Source organism: Epinephelus moara, chromosome 13 (genome assembly GCF_006386435.1).
Source record: "Epinephelus moara isolate mb chromosome 13, YSFRI_EMoa_1.0, whole genome shotgun sequence".
Taxonomy (NCBI): domain Eukaryota; kingdom Metazoa; phylum Chordata; class Actinopteri; order Perciformes; family Serranidae; genus Epinephelus; species Epinephelus moara.
This window is the reverse complement of record NC_065518.1, coordinates 32,856,088-32,870,405: the sequence shown is the minus strand read 5'-3', so window position 1 is coordinate 32,870,405 and position 14,318 is coordinate 32,856,088. Positions and strand designations below refer to the sequence as shown.

The 14,318-nt window shown below is 39.3% G+C and overlaps 2 protein-coding genes across 2 annotated transcripts in view; both read left to right on the top strand.

The window, feature by feature from the left end:
- The window catches only part of lrrc45 (leucine rich repeat containing 45), a 30,468-nt gene extending 20,044 nt beyond the window's left edge, over nucleotides 1-10,424 (top strand). Inside the window, exons 15-18 of the mRNA XM_050060583.1 lie at nucleotides 2,793-2,885; nucleotides 5,489-5,662; nucleotides 6,724-6,871; nucleotides 7,321-10,424. Of these exons, the coding sequence (XP_049916540.1) occupies nucleotides 2,793-2,885; nucleotides 5,489-5,662; nucleotides 6,724-6,871; nucleotides 7,321-7,520 (615 nt within the window). The 3' untranslated portion in view covers nucleotides 7,521-10,424. The remainder of the gene's footprint in view (nucleotides 1-2,792; nucleotides 2,886-5,488; nucleotides 5,663-6,723; nucleotides 6,872-7,320) is intronic.
- Nucleotides 10,425-11,863: 1,439 nt separating this feature from the next.
- rac3b (Rac family small GTPase 3b) overlaps nucleotides 11,864-14,318 on the top strand; it is a 23,069-nt gene continuing 20,614 nt past the window's right edge. Inside the window, exon 1 of the mRNA XM_050059180.1 lies at nucleotides 11,864-12,040. Within this exon, the coding sequence (XP_049915137.1) occupies nucleotides 12,006-12,040 (35 nt within the window). The 5' untranslated portion in view covers nucleotides 11,864-12,005. The remainder of the gene's footprint in view (nucleotides 12,041-14,318) is intronic.

The following is a 14,318-nucleotide window of genomic DNA, read 5'->3' as shown; positions in this document are numbered from 1 at the left end:
GATAAAGAGTCTCTGAGTTGTTTGGGGCCAAGAACAATAACTTCAGTTTTGTCTGAATTTAACATCAGGAAATTGGTGCTCATCCAAGTTTTTATGTCTTTAAGGCAGTTATGGAGTTTAGTTAATTGATTACTTTCTTCTGGCTTCATCGATAAATACAACTGTGTATCATCCGCATAACAATGGAAATTTATAGAGTGATTTCTAATGATGTTACCTAAAGGAAACATATATAGAGTAAATAGGAATGGTGCTCCTTTCCTTTTTTTTCACTCTAAAATTGTACAAAACAAAAATAGTACAGTTACCTTGCTTAAAATATTGAAAAGCATGTTTTATCTTTAACTTCATGCCTTTTGGAGATCAGTTCATCTTCTACTTACTTAACTACTCACAGTAAATGAAATTTTGACCAGGGGTGCCCAAAATTTTGCATGTCCCCGTATATACAAACATGTCCCCGTATTTGCTATAAATGCCATTCCTCTGAAGCAACCCTTTCTCATAGCTTTGTCCTGTGCCCTAAGGTTGCATCTTTTTGGTCCGATGTCTGTAACAGCATCTCACTAGAACCAGAACCTGTTTTAACCATTCTGGGTGTATCTGAAGCATTGAGACAACTCTGTACTGCCCAACAAAAATTCCACCCCTAATGTATCATTACAGCAAAAAAAATAAAGGAACACTAGTTCCAACCTACAATATGTGGCTATGTGATCTGACCAGTACACTACATTTGGAAAGTATAAGACACATCTTAAAGGGCAGACTCTCAAAGTATATCACAATCTGGCAAATTCTCATATCACACCTTGCACAAAGTACAGTTCCTGAGTTGTTACCAAATCTTCTACAGTATCCCATTTTAAGTACAAGTTAATGAGTGAGACAAGGGTAAGGGATAGGGTAATAGAAGCGGTTAAGGTAGTCTTGTACCAAGACTAAGTTTTCCTGCATCTGTGAACTCATCTTTTAAAAACTCTTTTTTGTAAAATGAAACGAGCACTGATGCTGAAGCATGACATATGTAATTCCATCTTTGGCTCAATAAAACTATTTTTTTTAAAAAACAAGACTTTTTGTCAAATTTGCTGAAACTATCACTATATCCAGAGTAGTATAAAAGACAGATAATCTGTATAAAAAATCATGTCCCTCCTTTTTGTAGTCTTTCTAAAAGCATTTGCTAGAATCTACCGTGGCTGAAGGAAACAACTAGTCAGAGCAGAGGAGTCTCTAAGCTTGTCAATCTCTTTTTGTCCACATGTAGTGGATTCTTGCAAATGCCATTAAAAGCACTGAGAGGAAGAGGAGGGGCCTGATTTTTTATCTGTCATATGTACTTCTGCGTGGATATCATGACAGTTTCAGAAAAAAGTTATTTTTTGATAATAATAATAATAATAATAATATTGATGCATTTTATTTATATGTGCCTTTCAAAGCACTCAAGGACACCTTACAATACATAGTTTTAAAAAAGCAGCAATATATCCATATATCATAAAGTCAGACTATTCAGTAATGTATAATAAATTAATAAAATAACTAGACAAAAATCATAATTATAATAATCAGGTATAAAATCATCATCATAAAGTCATCATCAGTGCAAGTTGCAATATGTGTGTCACCATTACTTCAGACAGAATATGCCAGTTTGAAAAGATGTGTTTTCAGATTGGATTTTAAAGTGAAAAGGGAGTCAATACTGCGGGTGTCATGAGGGAGAAAGTTCCAAAGTTGAGGGGCAGAACGGTTGAAGACTCAAGAACCCATGGTAGTCAAGCGCGCAGATGGTGATGTGAGTTGGATTGCAGAGGAGGATGATGAGGATTTTATAGTGTAGCAGCAGAGGCAATGCACATGGCTACAGTAGCTGCTGTAACAGATGTGTTTCCTCAAAAATGTAACTACATGTCAGGACTACAGGAGCTACAGAGATACCACATGGAGACACCAAGAACTGTGACTGGTGCTTTTTCTTACATGTTTCGGATGCCATTGGAGACTGTTGATAGTGAAAGCAATGTTCAGGGAGTAGACGAAAGATTGTAATCTGCTACTTTTCAGTTAACACTCATCTAACAAAGACAAACCTGCTGACCACAATCACCACTCTCCATCACAGTGAATAAAAGAATGCAAATACCATCACTGTGGGATTTATAATGATGCGTCCTGATAGTTTATGGCACATCTGTCTCGTGTTGCGGTGGTGCTATCAGTGGATGAAATCAGACACTAAACTGTAAACCAATTCCAGGAAAATCAGGAAACCCACACACTGCGTAAATTCCACCTTTACATAAATTCACTAAAGGCAGCTGAGGTTTATTGTCAAAGACAGAATGGAGGCTGTATTTATTGAAGGGGGGAAGTTATTACTTTCCATAACTGTATTTTCCAGGCAGTTCAGTTATTCAAATCTACAAGGCAGCTTCTCTTCCCAGGCAGGGAATTTCCCACTTCTCGGGTCAAGCTGAGGGTGAATGTAGAACATGGGAAGACCTTAGTGCTGGAGAGTTGAATGATATAACTGTCTGCACTGTAGGTGAAGAGGTACAGTTGGTGGACAAGGTAAAATGAACATGTTCACACTGTGCTGTGAACCAACACAGTAGCCCTGAATTTGTGGGTCATTTCTACAGAGAGAAATTCAGTGAAATAAATCCCCCATGTAGGTTTGAATCTTTAGAGACGCCTTCAGCACAGTGTGAGAAGCACTGCAGAAATTTCCAGTCTACCTATGCTCTTCTCTAATGTCCTATTATAATGTCCATCTGCTGTAGGAGCTGAGTAAAGCCAAAGCAGCGTGTGTGACAGAGAGGGCCCAGGCAGAGGAGGAGATGGGAAGAGTGCGAGCTCAAGTGCGTCAGGAGGAGGTGGGTTTAAAATCAACACATTATGATCAGTTATTAAGATGTTACTACAGTTATCTTCACATTTATCATACATTTTGTCCAAAGCAACATACAAATAACCAGGCCCAAAGGGAATCTGCTGATTTTTCAGTTGTTTTAGAGGTGATCCAACATGGAAATCTGCAGAATTCTGTGGCATGTTTTTTTTTTTTTTTTTTTTAACTTGTAATTTGATAGACAATATTTGTTTATGATAACAGTTGTTTTTGAACAAAAATAACCTCACACGATACATTAAAACCTAAAATCACCTTAAAAAGGCTAAAAGAACTACGTAGTAGATATTAGGAGAAACATTAAATCAGAATTTTTTTAAATCATGAATACTTCAAAAAAGAAAAAAAAAATTGTTGGAAAAGTCAACCAACAAAATGTGGCACACATGGCCATTTAAATGAAGGAAGGTTCAGTATGGAGCAGAGACAAAATTAATTAATCTATTAACAATCTGTTAACAGTAAAACTTATTTTTGACATTTCTTTTCACTACACCATTAACTGATTTTAAGGCTAACTGAATACAACATGCAGTTGTCACACACATGCACAAGGAGCTGGAGGAGACAGTGACAACATTCTGAGTTTGAGCATCTATATTCCTAAAATCTGTGGAAAATTTGAGTTCTGCGGGCACAGATTCTGAATGGGCCTGCAAATAAGGTACAATCAATAGTGGTACAAGTAGGGACAGGGCTCCATTGCATTTTACCAAGCTCAAATCCTTTCAAATCCCTGACCTTTCAACATTTTAGTTTGACCCAAAGATACCTATTTTGGTTATCTATGATATATGTGAAATGTTGATTAAATGTAACCAACCACTGTCTTCAAATACTGAAACTCCTGATTCAAAACTATGAAGCTGAAGAGATTCAAATGTTGATCTGATAGTATTCAAAGTTTAACTGTAAGATTCTTCAACTGACGTGAGGTCAGCTGATCATCTTCCTGGAGAAGAGGCACCACCTTGTTGAGCTACAAAGACACTGCACTGGCGGTCATACGGTGATGTGTCTTTTCACATACAAACAATTTTTGTGTGAATACAAGCACATCAATCAGACATATGTTTCAGTTTTTCTATTACTAAATTAGCATAAATTAGCTTCAGCTGATGTAATTGGCCAATTTTAGTAATCGTTACCTGCAGCGGTCTGCTTACAATGAAAAATCAGCTACCTATGTTTTTCATCGCTCTTTGCTAATAAAAAAGAATGAGAAGAGACTAAAGGTTTTATAAAAGATTTGTTAGCCTCAGAGCTTGAAGATATCATATTTAAATGTTCTGCATAAAAATGTCTAAAAACAGTCTCACCAATATTATATATTTTGTTGAGTTGTGTACTTACATTATCCCAAACCGGTCAACAATGTTCAAACTCTGAAATCTGTCATTTTAATCAAGGACGCGGTCTGTGTCGTTCAGTCACTGTTACCTATCAGTGACATCATAGCCTCTTTGCACACGCGTCAGGGTTGTGGTTTTCTGCCAAGAGCTGACATGAATTGACTTTGTAGGTCCCGATCACACAGAAAATGTTTTAGCAGCTGGAGGCAGCTTTTTGTAAAATTTTTTAATAGGAATGAAGCTTTTTGCTCACTGTTTTTGCATTGCTATGAGCCTCGTGTTTCTGCGCTCTAGGCGCCTGGCGTTTTTGTTGGAGCACTCTGAACTGCTCAATCGGATGACTTGAGAGGCGGGCTGTATGTGGTGGTCACAACAACAAGTTAACAGTTGGTAAGCATTGGAGGAAACTGATGTACCCACACAGATCTCTGTTTCTCTGTGCCCAACAAACTATTTGCTGACGGCCTCTCACCCTCAACTAGAGCTACAGCAATTACCCTCTGCCTGTCCATTTTGGGAACTTGATATTAATTACTATGAAATAAATAAAAATGAATAAATAAACGGTAGATTGATTACACAGGAAAGTTAGGGTAAGGAGTTGATGGGGTAGTTGCCTAGCAACAAAAAAATATTTTTTGTTTGGAAAGGAATTTGATCATTTTTGCGTGAAGTGTGATTGGGGCCTTATCCAGTTTAAGCCACACTTTTATGATACACCTTTTAGAGCTTAATCATTTTCTATTTTTTCCAGATGAAGGATTTTAGTCATCTGACCTCTGGATCTTAAGTTATCACAGAAACAAGCTGAGCAGATGTTAGTGGCAGCTCGACTCCAGCCTCTGCCATGCTGAATAGTGTCAGAGAAACACTGGTATTTAATGTGAAACTGCCTTATTCTGAGTTTTGACTGGTTTAACCTGTTTAACCGGTCACCTCGTCCCTTTGGAAAGGAGGAGACCTCTGTGGGTAATTCAGCTCCTGTTAAAAACCTCCTGACCAATGAACACTGAAGGAATCTGACAATTTAAATTAAATTGTAGGTATTTCAGACATTGCCTAACAACGTGCTTTTCCTGCCCTCCCTCATAGGTCATTGTTTTAATGACTCTCTGGGAGTCCCCGGAGACCAGTATTGATATTGGGTGGATTATCCCGGTGAAATATTTTCTGTTTCTCCATCTTCCTTACATCCACCTTTATTTCCTGTGAGCAGCAGGAGCACGTGTCATCCTTGGAGGAGAAGCTTCGCTCTGTGCGTACCTGCCTACAGGAGGTCCAGTTCCATTGCTCCCAGCAGAAACAAACCATCTCTGAGCTGCAGGCCAAGAACAGCCAGCAGAGCATCGAGATCAACGGAATGAGGCGTAGGACGGAGGAACTCCAGCAGGTCAGGACTCATCAGCTGCCTCCTACACCTACAACAGTTTAGGTTCACTATGTGTAGGCATTGTTATATTCTATATGTGATGGCTGTGTTCACACCATAGACACACTTTATGAAATAAATAGTGCTTTATCATATAAATGATGTGTAAATCACTATAAAAAAAATCTGTTGTGAGCACTTAGTCACATTGTCAGACATGTGATTCTTACCAGATTTATTCTGACATCAATGCAGGATTGTGAAAACATTGGATTATATGTGGCTGGAAGCCAATCGAGCCAGCTGGGCTCTGTATGTGTGCAGTTTGCATGTGTCTGTGTGGGTTTCCTCTCACAGCATTAAGACACTCACTTTAGTTTAGGGACACTTCACCCCAGAATTAACCTGTAGTGCTGTTTATCAGTCTAGATTGTTTTGGTGTGAGTTGCAGAGTGCTGGAGATATTGGCTGTAGATATGTCTGCACTCTCCCCAGTATAATGGAACTAGGTGGCACTCGGCTTGTGTTGCTCAAAGTGCCAAATAAACAGATTTGAAAAACTTAACAGCAATGTCTCTTTCCAGAAATCATGACCTGGTTACTCAAGATGATCCACAGACCTTGTTGTGAGCAGTTTCATGTTGGAACTATATTCTTCCTACCAAACTACACCTGCCAACTGCATCACTGCATGAAACTGCTCACAATAAGGTCTAGGGAAACTCTCTGGTGGACATTTATTTTAAGTTGCAGGTTGCTGTATCACAGCTGGAGTGATCCCATTGCAGGATGGTCTCTAGTTACTTTTTTTTTTTAATCTTTTATGTATTATTTGCTGACAGATGCTGGACACCCAAAGTTAGTCCTTCTATCTTGCAACTCTTATGATAGACCTCTAACTGTCTGAAGTGTACACCATCTCTTACTCAATGCATGTGTGCAGGATAAACCCAAACAGATACTCATAGCTGTTGTACAGTGGCCTTGTCCGTCTGTTGAGCCTCCAGAAGTAATATATGAAGGATGTCTGTTTGTTGTCATCAAGATAATTTGGGTGTTGAATAGATCTTGTGTTGTTGCAGGAGCTGTCGGCTAAGGACCAGGAGAAGGTGGCTGAAGTAAGCAGGGTTAGGGTGGAGCTGCAGGAGCAGATCGGACATTTACAGGCAGAGAGAACAGCACAGGGAGGACTCAAAGAGAAGATCAGTGCTCTGGAGAGAGAGATTAAAGGTGCACCCTTCTTTTTCACTATTTTCTTATCACTTTACCTGCCTATTTACTTTCCTATTGCAAAAGCAAGAACATTTCAACAAGTCACATAGTTTCCTGTATGTTTTTGTTTGTGTCATTTATTACATTTCAAATGTATTTTATTTAAGAAACATAGTGATACCAGTAGCATGATGTGCCCTAATGCAAGAAATAGACCAACTAGTTTTTACATGTGTAAGAATAACTCACTTGAAACAAAGAAGTATTACCCAGGTCAACCAGTATTTGAACTGTACAAGTTTACTACTTACAACTACTTTTACAGTACTTTACAACTTTACTGATTTGTTCAGAATATAATGTTTTCACTTGTAACCAAGTCAAAATGCATCATGTTTGAAATATGAAATATTTTCTGTAGCGCTGTCTTTCATACCTGTCTCCCTCTGTGGCCTGCTGTCCTGCAGTACTTAGCAGTAACCACAGGGAGGTGCTCCTCGACAAAGAGAGTGAGATGTCTTCCATGCTGGAGAAGCTGCGGCTGAAGGAGGCGGAGATCCAGAGGATGAGGGAAGACGAAGCCAACAGAGCCAGCTACCTGCAGAGCGCCATCCTCACCTACGTTCAGGGCTCACCTCTGGGACACTACAGTAGCCCCAAAAAATGACCCAGAGACCTCCACCCCTCAGCTGTAACATCTGAGCCCTAGTTTCTTAACAGGTTAGGACAGTCTGAGGAATAAAAAAAGAATCATGATTGTCTGGACTTGAAACATTTGGAAAAGACAGCAAATCAGGAGTGTAAGGGGAGATCATCTGTGCTGGCCAGTATGACTGTGAGCTGTAATCCTACCTAACACAATGTGCAGATCCATTTAACAAATGAAGGGCTTAAAAAGACTTAAAAAAAACATCTGTGACATTTGCTGGATATCCATGGTCCCCAGATGACAAATATTACATGCAAGATATATTTTTATGCTTTTTTTAATCTTTAGATAAATTCAACACATGAATGCTCTTGAGATGAACGACTCTTTCGTCTATCTCCACCCACAAGGCACAATTCACATTTTTACACCCACTTCTAGTAAAGTAATGAACACCAAAGCCTCTGGGGTTGCTACCACTGTGCTGGATATCTACCTATTATTTGTTTTGTTTGTTTTTAACCAAATGTTTGCCAGCTAGATGAGATTATTACCAGGTATTGAAAAAATATGTTTATCTATTCAAAATGTCAAGTGTCAGTTTTAAGTTACTCGTTCATAGAGTGATGGTCCAAAGTTGGTATTATTTTGAGATGTATATTATTTCTTCTGTCTTAGATGAAGTAGCAACACAGTACTCTAAGGGTAAAAACACAATCAGGGAACTAAGCTCTTCTTGCTCAGCGCCTCAAAATGTCTCCAAGTGTAAGAAGTGCTATTGTATTTTCATAATGGCCTGTCTTATCTTAAAGGGTGACTTAAATATTTTTTAACCTGGACTCTATTTTCCCATGTTTTTGTGTCTAAGTGACTGATGGAGACCACAATTTCTAAAATTCGACCAGTGTTGACTGTGAGCTCTGCAGCCAGCAGCAGTGACACAGGCTGTAATGTAACCACTCAGGGCATTTGGCACAGTCAATTTATGTCCACTAAAAGCGCTTGTTTTTTTCACTGACATGCTCAGATGGTTATTTTGAGTGTCTGACAACATTATGGAAAGGATGCCTACAGAGACAGACCTTTTTATAAAGAGTAAGATCATATTTGTATATCAAATAGTCCTGAAATCTCTATCGCCAGTTCCACCAGACTCTATTTCAATAAACAGTAATTTTGTTATTGTAAGGGGCCCCACATATTTTTGCGCCCTCATATCCATTGTTTTCAGTGTAGACGTGTGGCAGGCGCACTCAAAAGCCAGAGGGATGCCAGAGCAACGTGCACGCGTTCCCGAGTGCCTTTTTTTCAGGGTGTGATGGCCCACTTTGAGATAACCAGGGTTCAACTTTTGGAACGCAGCAGCGTGCATGTCATGTAACGAGGAACAACCACTCACAGCCAACAGATATCTTTCCCTACTTCCATAAATATCAGTCTGTGGTAAATATGGAAAGGAAATTGATCATTTTAGTGTAGGAATACCCAGAGCTTTATGTCTGTCCCACGGACAATATTTTAGGCCTGCACACTTTAAAAACAGTGCCTGAACTTAGGATTTCATGTATATAGGCTATGATACGGTGCTTGTTATGGTTGCTTAGCAGCTTCAGATGCAACCTGTCTCCATGCCCTTGAAAGCTGGCACAGAAAGGAACATGAGTTGCACATAGCACCCGACCTCACGTATTCCAGGTGGTTAAAGACACGGCATGTGTATAGCCCCTTAAACTCACTTCATCTAAAATCAACAGAGGCCAAATAAAGCCATTTTGGTTCATCCTTCCACTGTTCCAACAATCACCAGCTCTGGTTTGGTAAAATAAACCCTGAATTTACTCAGTTAGAAGTGACAATATGCTGGCTCTATACACGTTAGATTACTGCTTATTCAAATGGAGTCTGGTGGGTTTGGCAATGGCGACCTCTGGGCTATTTCTGGTTAAACAAAAAGGATCTTTCTCTTTCACAAAAAGTCTTTCTCTGAAGGGATCCTATCCATAATGTTGTCAGACACTAAAAATAATAATCTGAGCCTGTCAGTGGCAAAAACAAACACTTTTAGTGGACATAAATTGATGGAGTGCAAAACTCCCCAAGGGATTCTATGGCTGCCTGTTTTTATTATTAACAGCTGCAGCACTTTCACTTGATACTGGACCACTTTCAAAACTTGTTCCCATTAGTGACTTGGACACAAAAACATGGGAAAATAGAGTCCAAGCTAAAAAAAATACTGAAATTACCATTTAAAAAACATTTAAAAAATATTTGACTTGGTATGAGACTGAACTGCTGTTGAAAGGACATTTAATTTGCTGTGACCACAGCCCTGTCTTAATGCATCACACAACCTTGGATCCCTGCAGAAGAATCTCCACTCTCATGTCTTTAGCCCCCCACTCTAATTGAGATGTCCTGTGCGCTAATTAAACTGTCATCACTTGTATCTGTTTTGCTGTCCAGCCCATTCTAGCATCATTGGTGTTTATATGCAAAATGAGATTTTTGTTCAAATATGCCTTAATATTTGTATCTGTCAAACCAGATGGCTGCCCCTCTCCAGCTCAGACACAGAGAGCAGAAAACTGACTCACCAAATAATCTCTGCTGTTTTTACAAATTTAGTCCAAATTAAGCTCTGGATGCAGTCTTTTATATAGAAATTGCTGTTTTATATCTTGATACTGTTTCAGATATGTCATGGATATTTATCATTTTATATTTTCAGGTGTTTTTACCAGTTTGCTCTGTTCTTGATTGTGCTTTTTGTATCAATTAAAAAGTCATTTATGAAATAAATGTCCCACAATTTTTCGTAATGTGTGGATGATTTAGCAGTTGATATGAATTTGTCTATTATTCTATTTAAGCGATATCATTACAGTATTCAGCATTGTGTGTTGATGGGGTGGGGATGTATGAGGTCACTGGGTCTTGAAAATACAGCCAAAGATCCTAAGTGTCAAGATAGTTCACACATATTTGAACCCTGTGAAAGTCAGTATGGAGGAACCTTCAGCATCATTCTATCAGACATGTTCCTAATGGGGGCATGGCATTATTAAACAGGTGTACTGGTCTTAAAATGACAACATAATACAGATGATGATAAAAGATCAAAATGAATGTCATTTGAATGTTACTTGTAAGCGCTAGTTTTTAAATACTGATGGTTGCAATGACCACACGCGTTCCAGATGTGAACATTTTACTTTCATAGATTGATAGTGGTTAGATAGGTGGTCGTATTTTCAGATCACAGGTCGTCACTGTGTAGCACGTACATGCAGCGTTTATTGATTAACAATAAATATACAACTTTCAAACATTTAATGATATTAAGGGACTGTTCGTTACTTATGAGTGGTTAGGGGGTGGTGCAAAAGGGGGGAGGTATGTCAATTTTTTTTTAAGCACTGGGGAGGGACCTATGTTTTTTATGTCAGCTTAAGGGAAACTGATGTATTTTGTTTTTATTTTACCGCCAATCTTAAAACATGCCTGTGTTCTTTGAAAATTACCAAAATTACACCATTTATTATAGCCAAAAACTGTAAAAACAGAATTATCATTGAATTTCTAAATTTCCTTGGACACATCATGTGCGACAAATGGTAAGAAAAAAAAACCATCTGAGCTTGACATAGTGATATTTTATCACAATCACTTTATGTAAATTCTCATTAAAATTTGGCCAAAAATAAACTGTTTGCACGAACTAACCAGCATGCACGACAAGAGTGAAAAACTGAGGATTTTTTCAACTCCAACACTTCTGCTATACACTCAGGGAGGCTCAAGGAAAAATATTTATATCTTTGGGGAGGGTAAAAAACAACAACCAAAAAACAAACCAAAAAATGGAGAAAAACAAAAACAAAGTCACTCCCCAGCCAACCCCTCTGATAAGTGAAGAACAGTTCCTTACCATAACTGTTTTACTCCTAGCCCATTCTGGAGGCTACTATTTTACTATTTCTTTCTCCTTTCCTGGCAAATTGGCCTTCTAATAGCAATGTATTTCAGCCAGGCATTACAGTAATTTTCATCATTAGCAGCATGACTTATATTCTATAACATCGCCGAGACACTGGCAACAGACAACAGACATTGAGTGCATTCAGTGTGTGGTGATAGTAGCCAATAGTATTAGTAGGCTACTACTACTACTACTACTACTAGTTGTAGTAGTAGGCTAGTAGTAGTAGTAATGGGCTAGTGGTAGTGTGCTAAGCGGTGCTAAGATACAGAAGCAAAGGCGGAAGTAGAGGACGTGAATCTCTCTTCCTCTGCTTGGATTCCTCTCTTCCGTGCTCTGTCTCTTTAAAATTACTCGGTACTTTCCGGAGTTGCTCGGCACTGCTCGTCACCGACCCCTTTCACTGCGGCTCCATCGCCGAGCGGACTGGCCCGCTGCTCTCATCCGAGACCTCAGTGCAGACTGTCGGATCTATAAAACCTACAGCGCCGGCTCCCTGAAAGCCTCCAGCTCCTGTACAAATGCAAGCGATCAAATGTGTGGTGGTGGGCGACGGGTAAGAGCATGCTTCCACACACTCAACACCAGCACATTTTCTTCTGTGTGATACGGTGAAGCGTCCACGGATGGATGGATGATGGGAGGATGCTATGTAACGTTAGGAAAAGGGGCTGGGGCTCACCGATCTGTCGGTCGCCTTGGTTTTCTGTACCCTGCTCCCTGATGCTGAGTACATTTCCTCAGTGATCTGCTTTGTGATTTTATTCGGTTTGATCGTACTGTGGTGTCGGGTTCATTGTGACGGTGGGAACGGATGCGGGAACACCTACACGCCTCGTAGGCCACTGGAGGCAGGCTGAAGTGCTGATGCACGCTAAGGAATTTGTGGCCCAGTCAGTGGCAAATAGGCCCCGCTGCCCTAATTCTGCTCACACTGTGCCTTTCTTTCTGCACCCATATCACATTTAGCCTCATGTGGACTGATATCTGTGGCTTCACTTCTCTTTTAAAATCTTGATATCATTGCTAGGTATAGATTTAGGCCAGGAAAAAATGAGCCATTAGTGTCTATTCTTCGGAAAATTAAGAAAAGGCCTGAGACAGAAGTCATATTTCTTATGCTTAAAGTCAGAATGCTGAAACTAAACCAAACTGACTTTGAATTGAATTTTTAGAAAGCTGCTCTTTCAGAATTTTTACCTTTCCTCAGAGATTTTTCTCAGAATCCTAGGATTTATCTCCAAACTTAAATAAAAAAAGTTTGTGACCTTAATCCTCCTTTGAAGCAGAACAGATGAATTCTGTGTGTGGCAGATAATATGTGCAGAATTAGCATTTGTGCAGTTGGGAATCAGAGAATGGCACTAATAATTTAAAGGAGCATTCTCTGATTTGAGACATCAAGCTCAGTTATTCTGCATAGGGAGCTGGCTCTGGAGAGAGCCTCAGTAAACAACCCTGATGATGTCATTTCTCAGCTTGGGCTTGGAAACTACAAATTTATAACAAAAAACCTGCATTACAAACTGGGAAAGACAGGAGTTTACCAGGCAGGGAGGGTCTAGGGTCTGAAGGGGCCGGTTGTGGCTCAGAGGCAGAGCAGATCGTCCATCGATTGGGGGTTCAATCCCTGGCTCCTCGTATCAGCATGAATATCATTGGGCAAGGTACCGAACCGCAAATTGCCACTGATGGCTGCTCCATCGGTGTGAGTGTGTTGATGGTCACTGATTAGTAGATGGCACCTTGTATGGTAGCCTTGTACTGCAGGGGGGATTTTGTTTACTGTAAAACCTCAATTAATAGCCCAGGCTATTAGCTATTTGCTTAAATCACTGAAATCAGCAGGCCTATATTTGGGACAAGTGTCTATATGGGGCAGGCCTTTAATTCCTTTAACATAAAACTGTTGCTCAGCAAAGATGGGAAATATAATTAAATTGTTTAGTTAAACCAGCATGAATATTACTACTATTATGAGTCATTCATTTGATCTAGCTCCAACAATAGTGCAGCAGAAAGAGAGAGAATGTTAAGGCACCTGGCATACCAACAAAACACCACTTTATCCTGTTAAAACAATACTCAAAGCTTGGATGAATATTTATTTTTTTTAAAAACCCATTTGATTCTTTTGATCTGAGGATCCTTATGGTCCAAAGGTAGCCATAAAAAAAATTAACTGCTTGGCAACGAGACCAAGTGTCTAATTATGACAGATACTTATTTGTCAAAATGTGTAGCCACACTGGGCTAGTATAAGGGATTGGGTGTTTAATTGGGACTAGGCTTTTAACTGAGGTTTTACGGTAAATATTAACTAAAAAAATATCAGTCATGCGTAATTCTTTAAATAATTACACTATAATAAGTTGAATAAAAAATGTAAATATAAGTTCAATTCACGACATTTTACATGCAGTATTCCTGTTTTCAATGCAGTTGTTGGCTGCCATAAATCGTAAACTGTTGCAACAAATGCAGACACACTGGTGTTTATTCACTGTGTATTTCTACCAAAACTATTTTGCGCTGGTCAGGGGTACTTGGCAGGAAACATATTTCAAAGGGGGTGCATTACTGAAATTAGTTTGAGAACCAAAGGTGAAAATAAAATGAATGTTGGCTAAACTGCATTCTGCTATTGTTCATGCTGTTATGAAATGGGAAAGAGCTCTTAACATTTGTTTTGATGTTTGTATTGATAAGTCAAATTTGTTTGTCTTAAAGCTATAGTGCGTAACTTCTGTCGCCTCCCAGCGGATAATGCGTTATTACAACTAATAAGCCGGCGGCACTTCCATGTACACAGAGTAACACTCGCCACACACCGT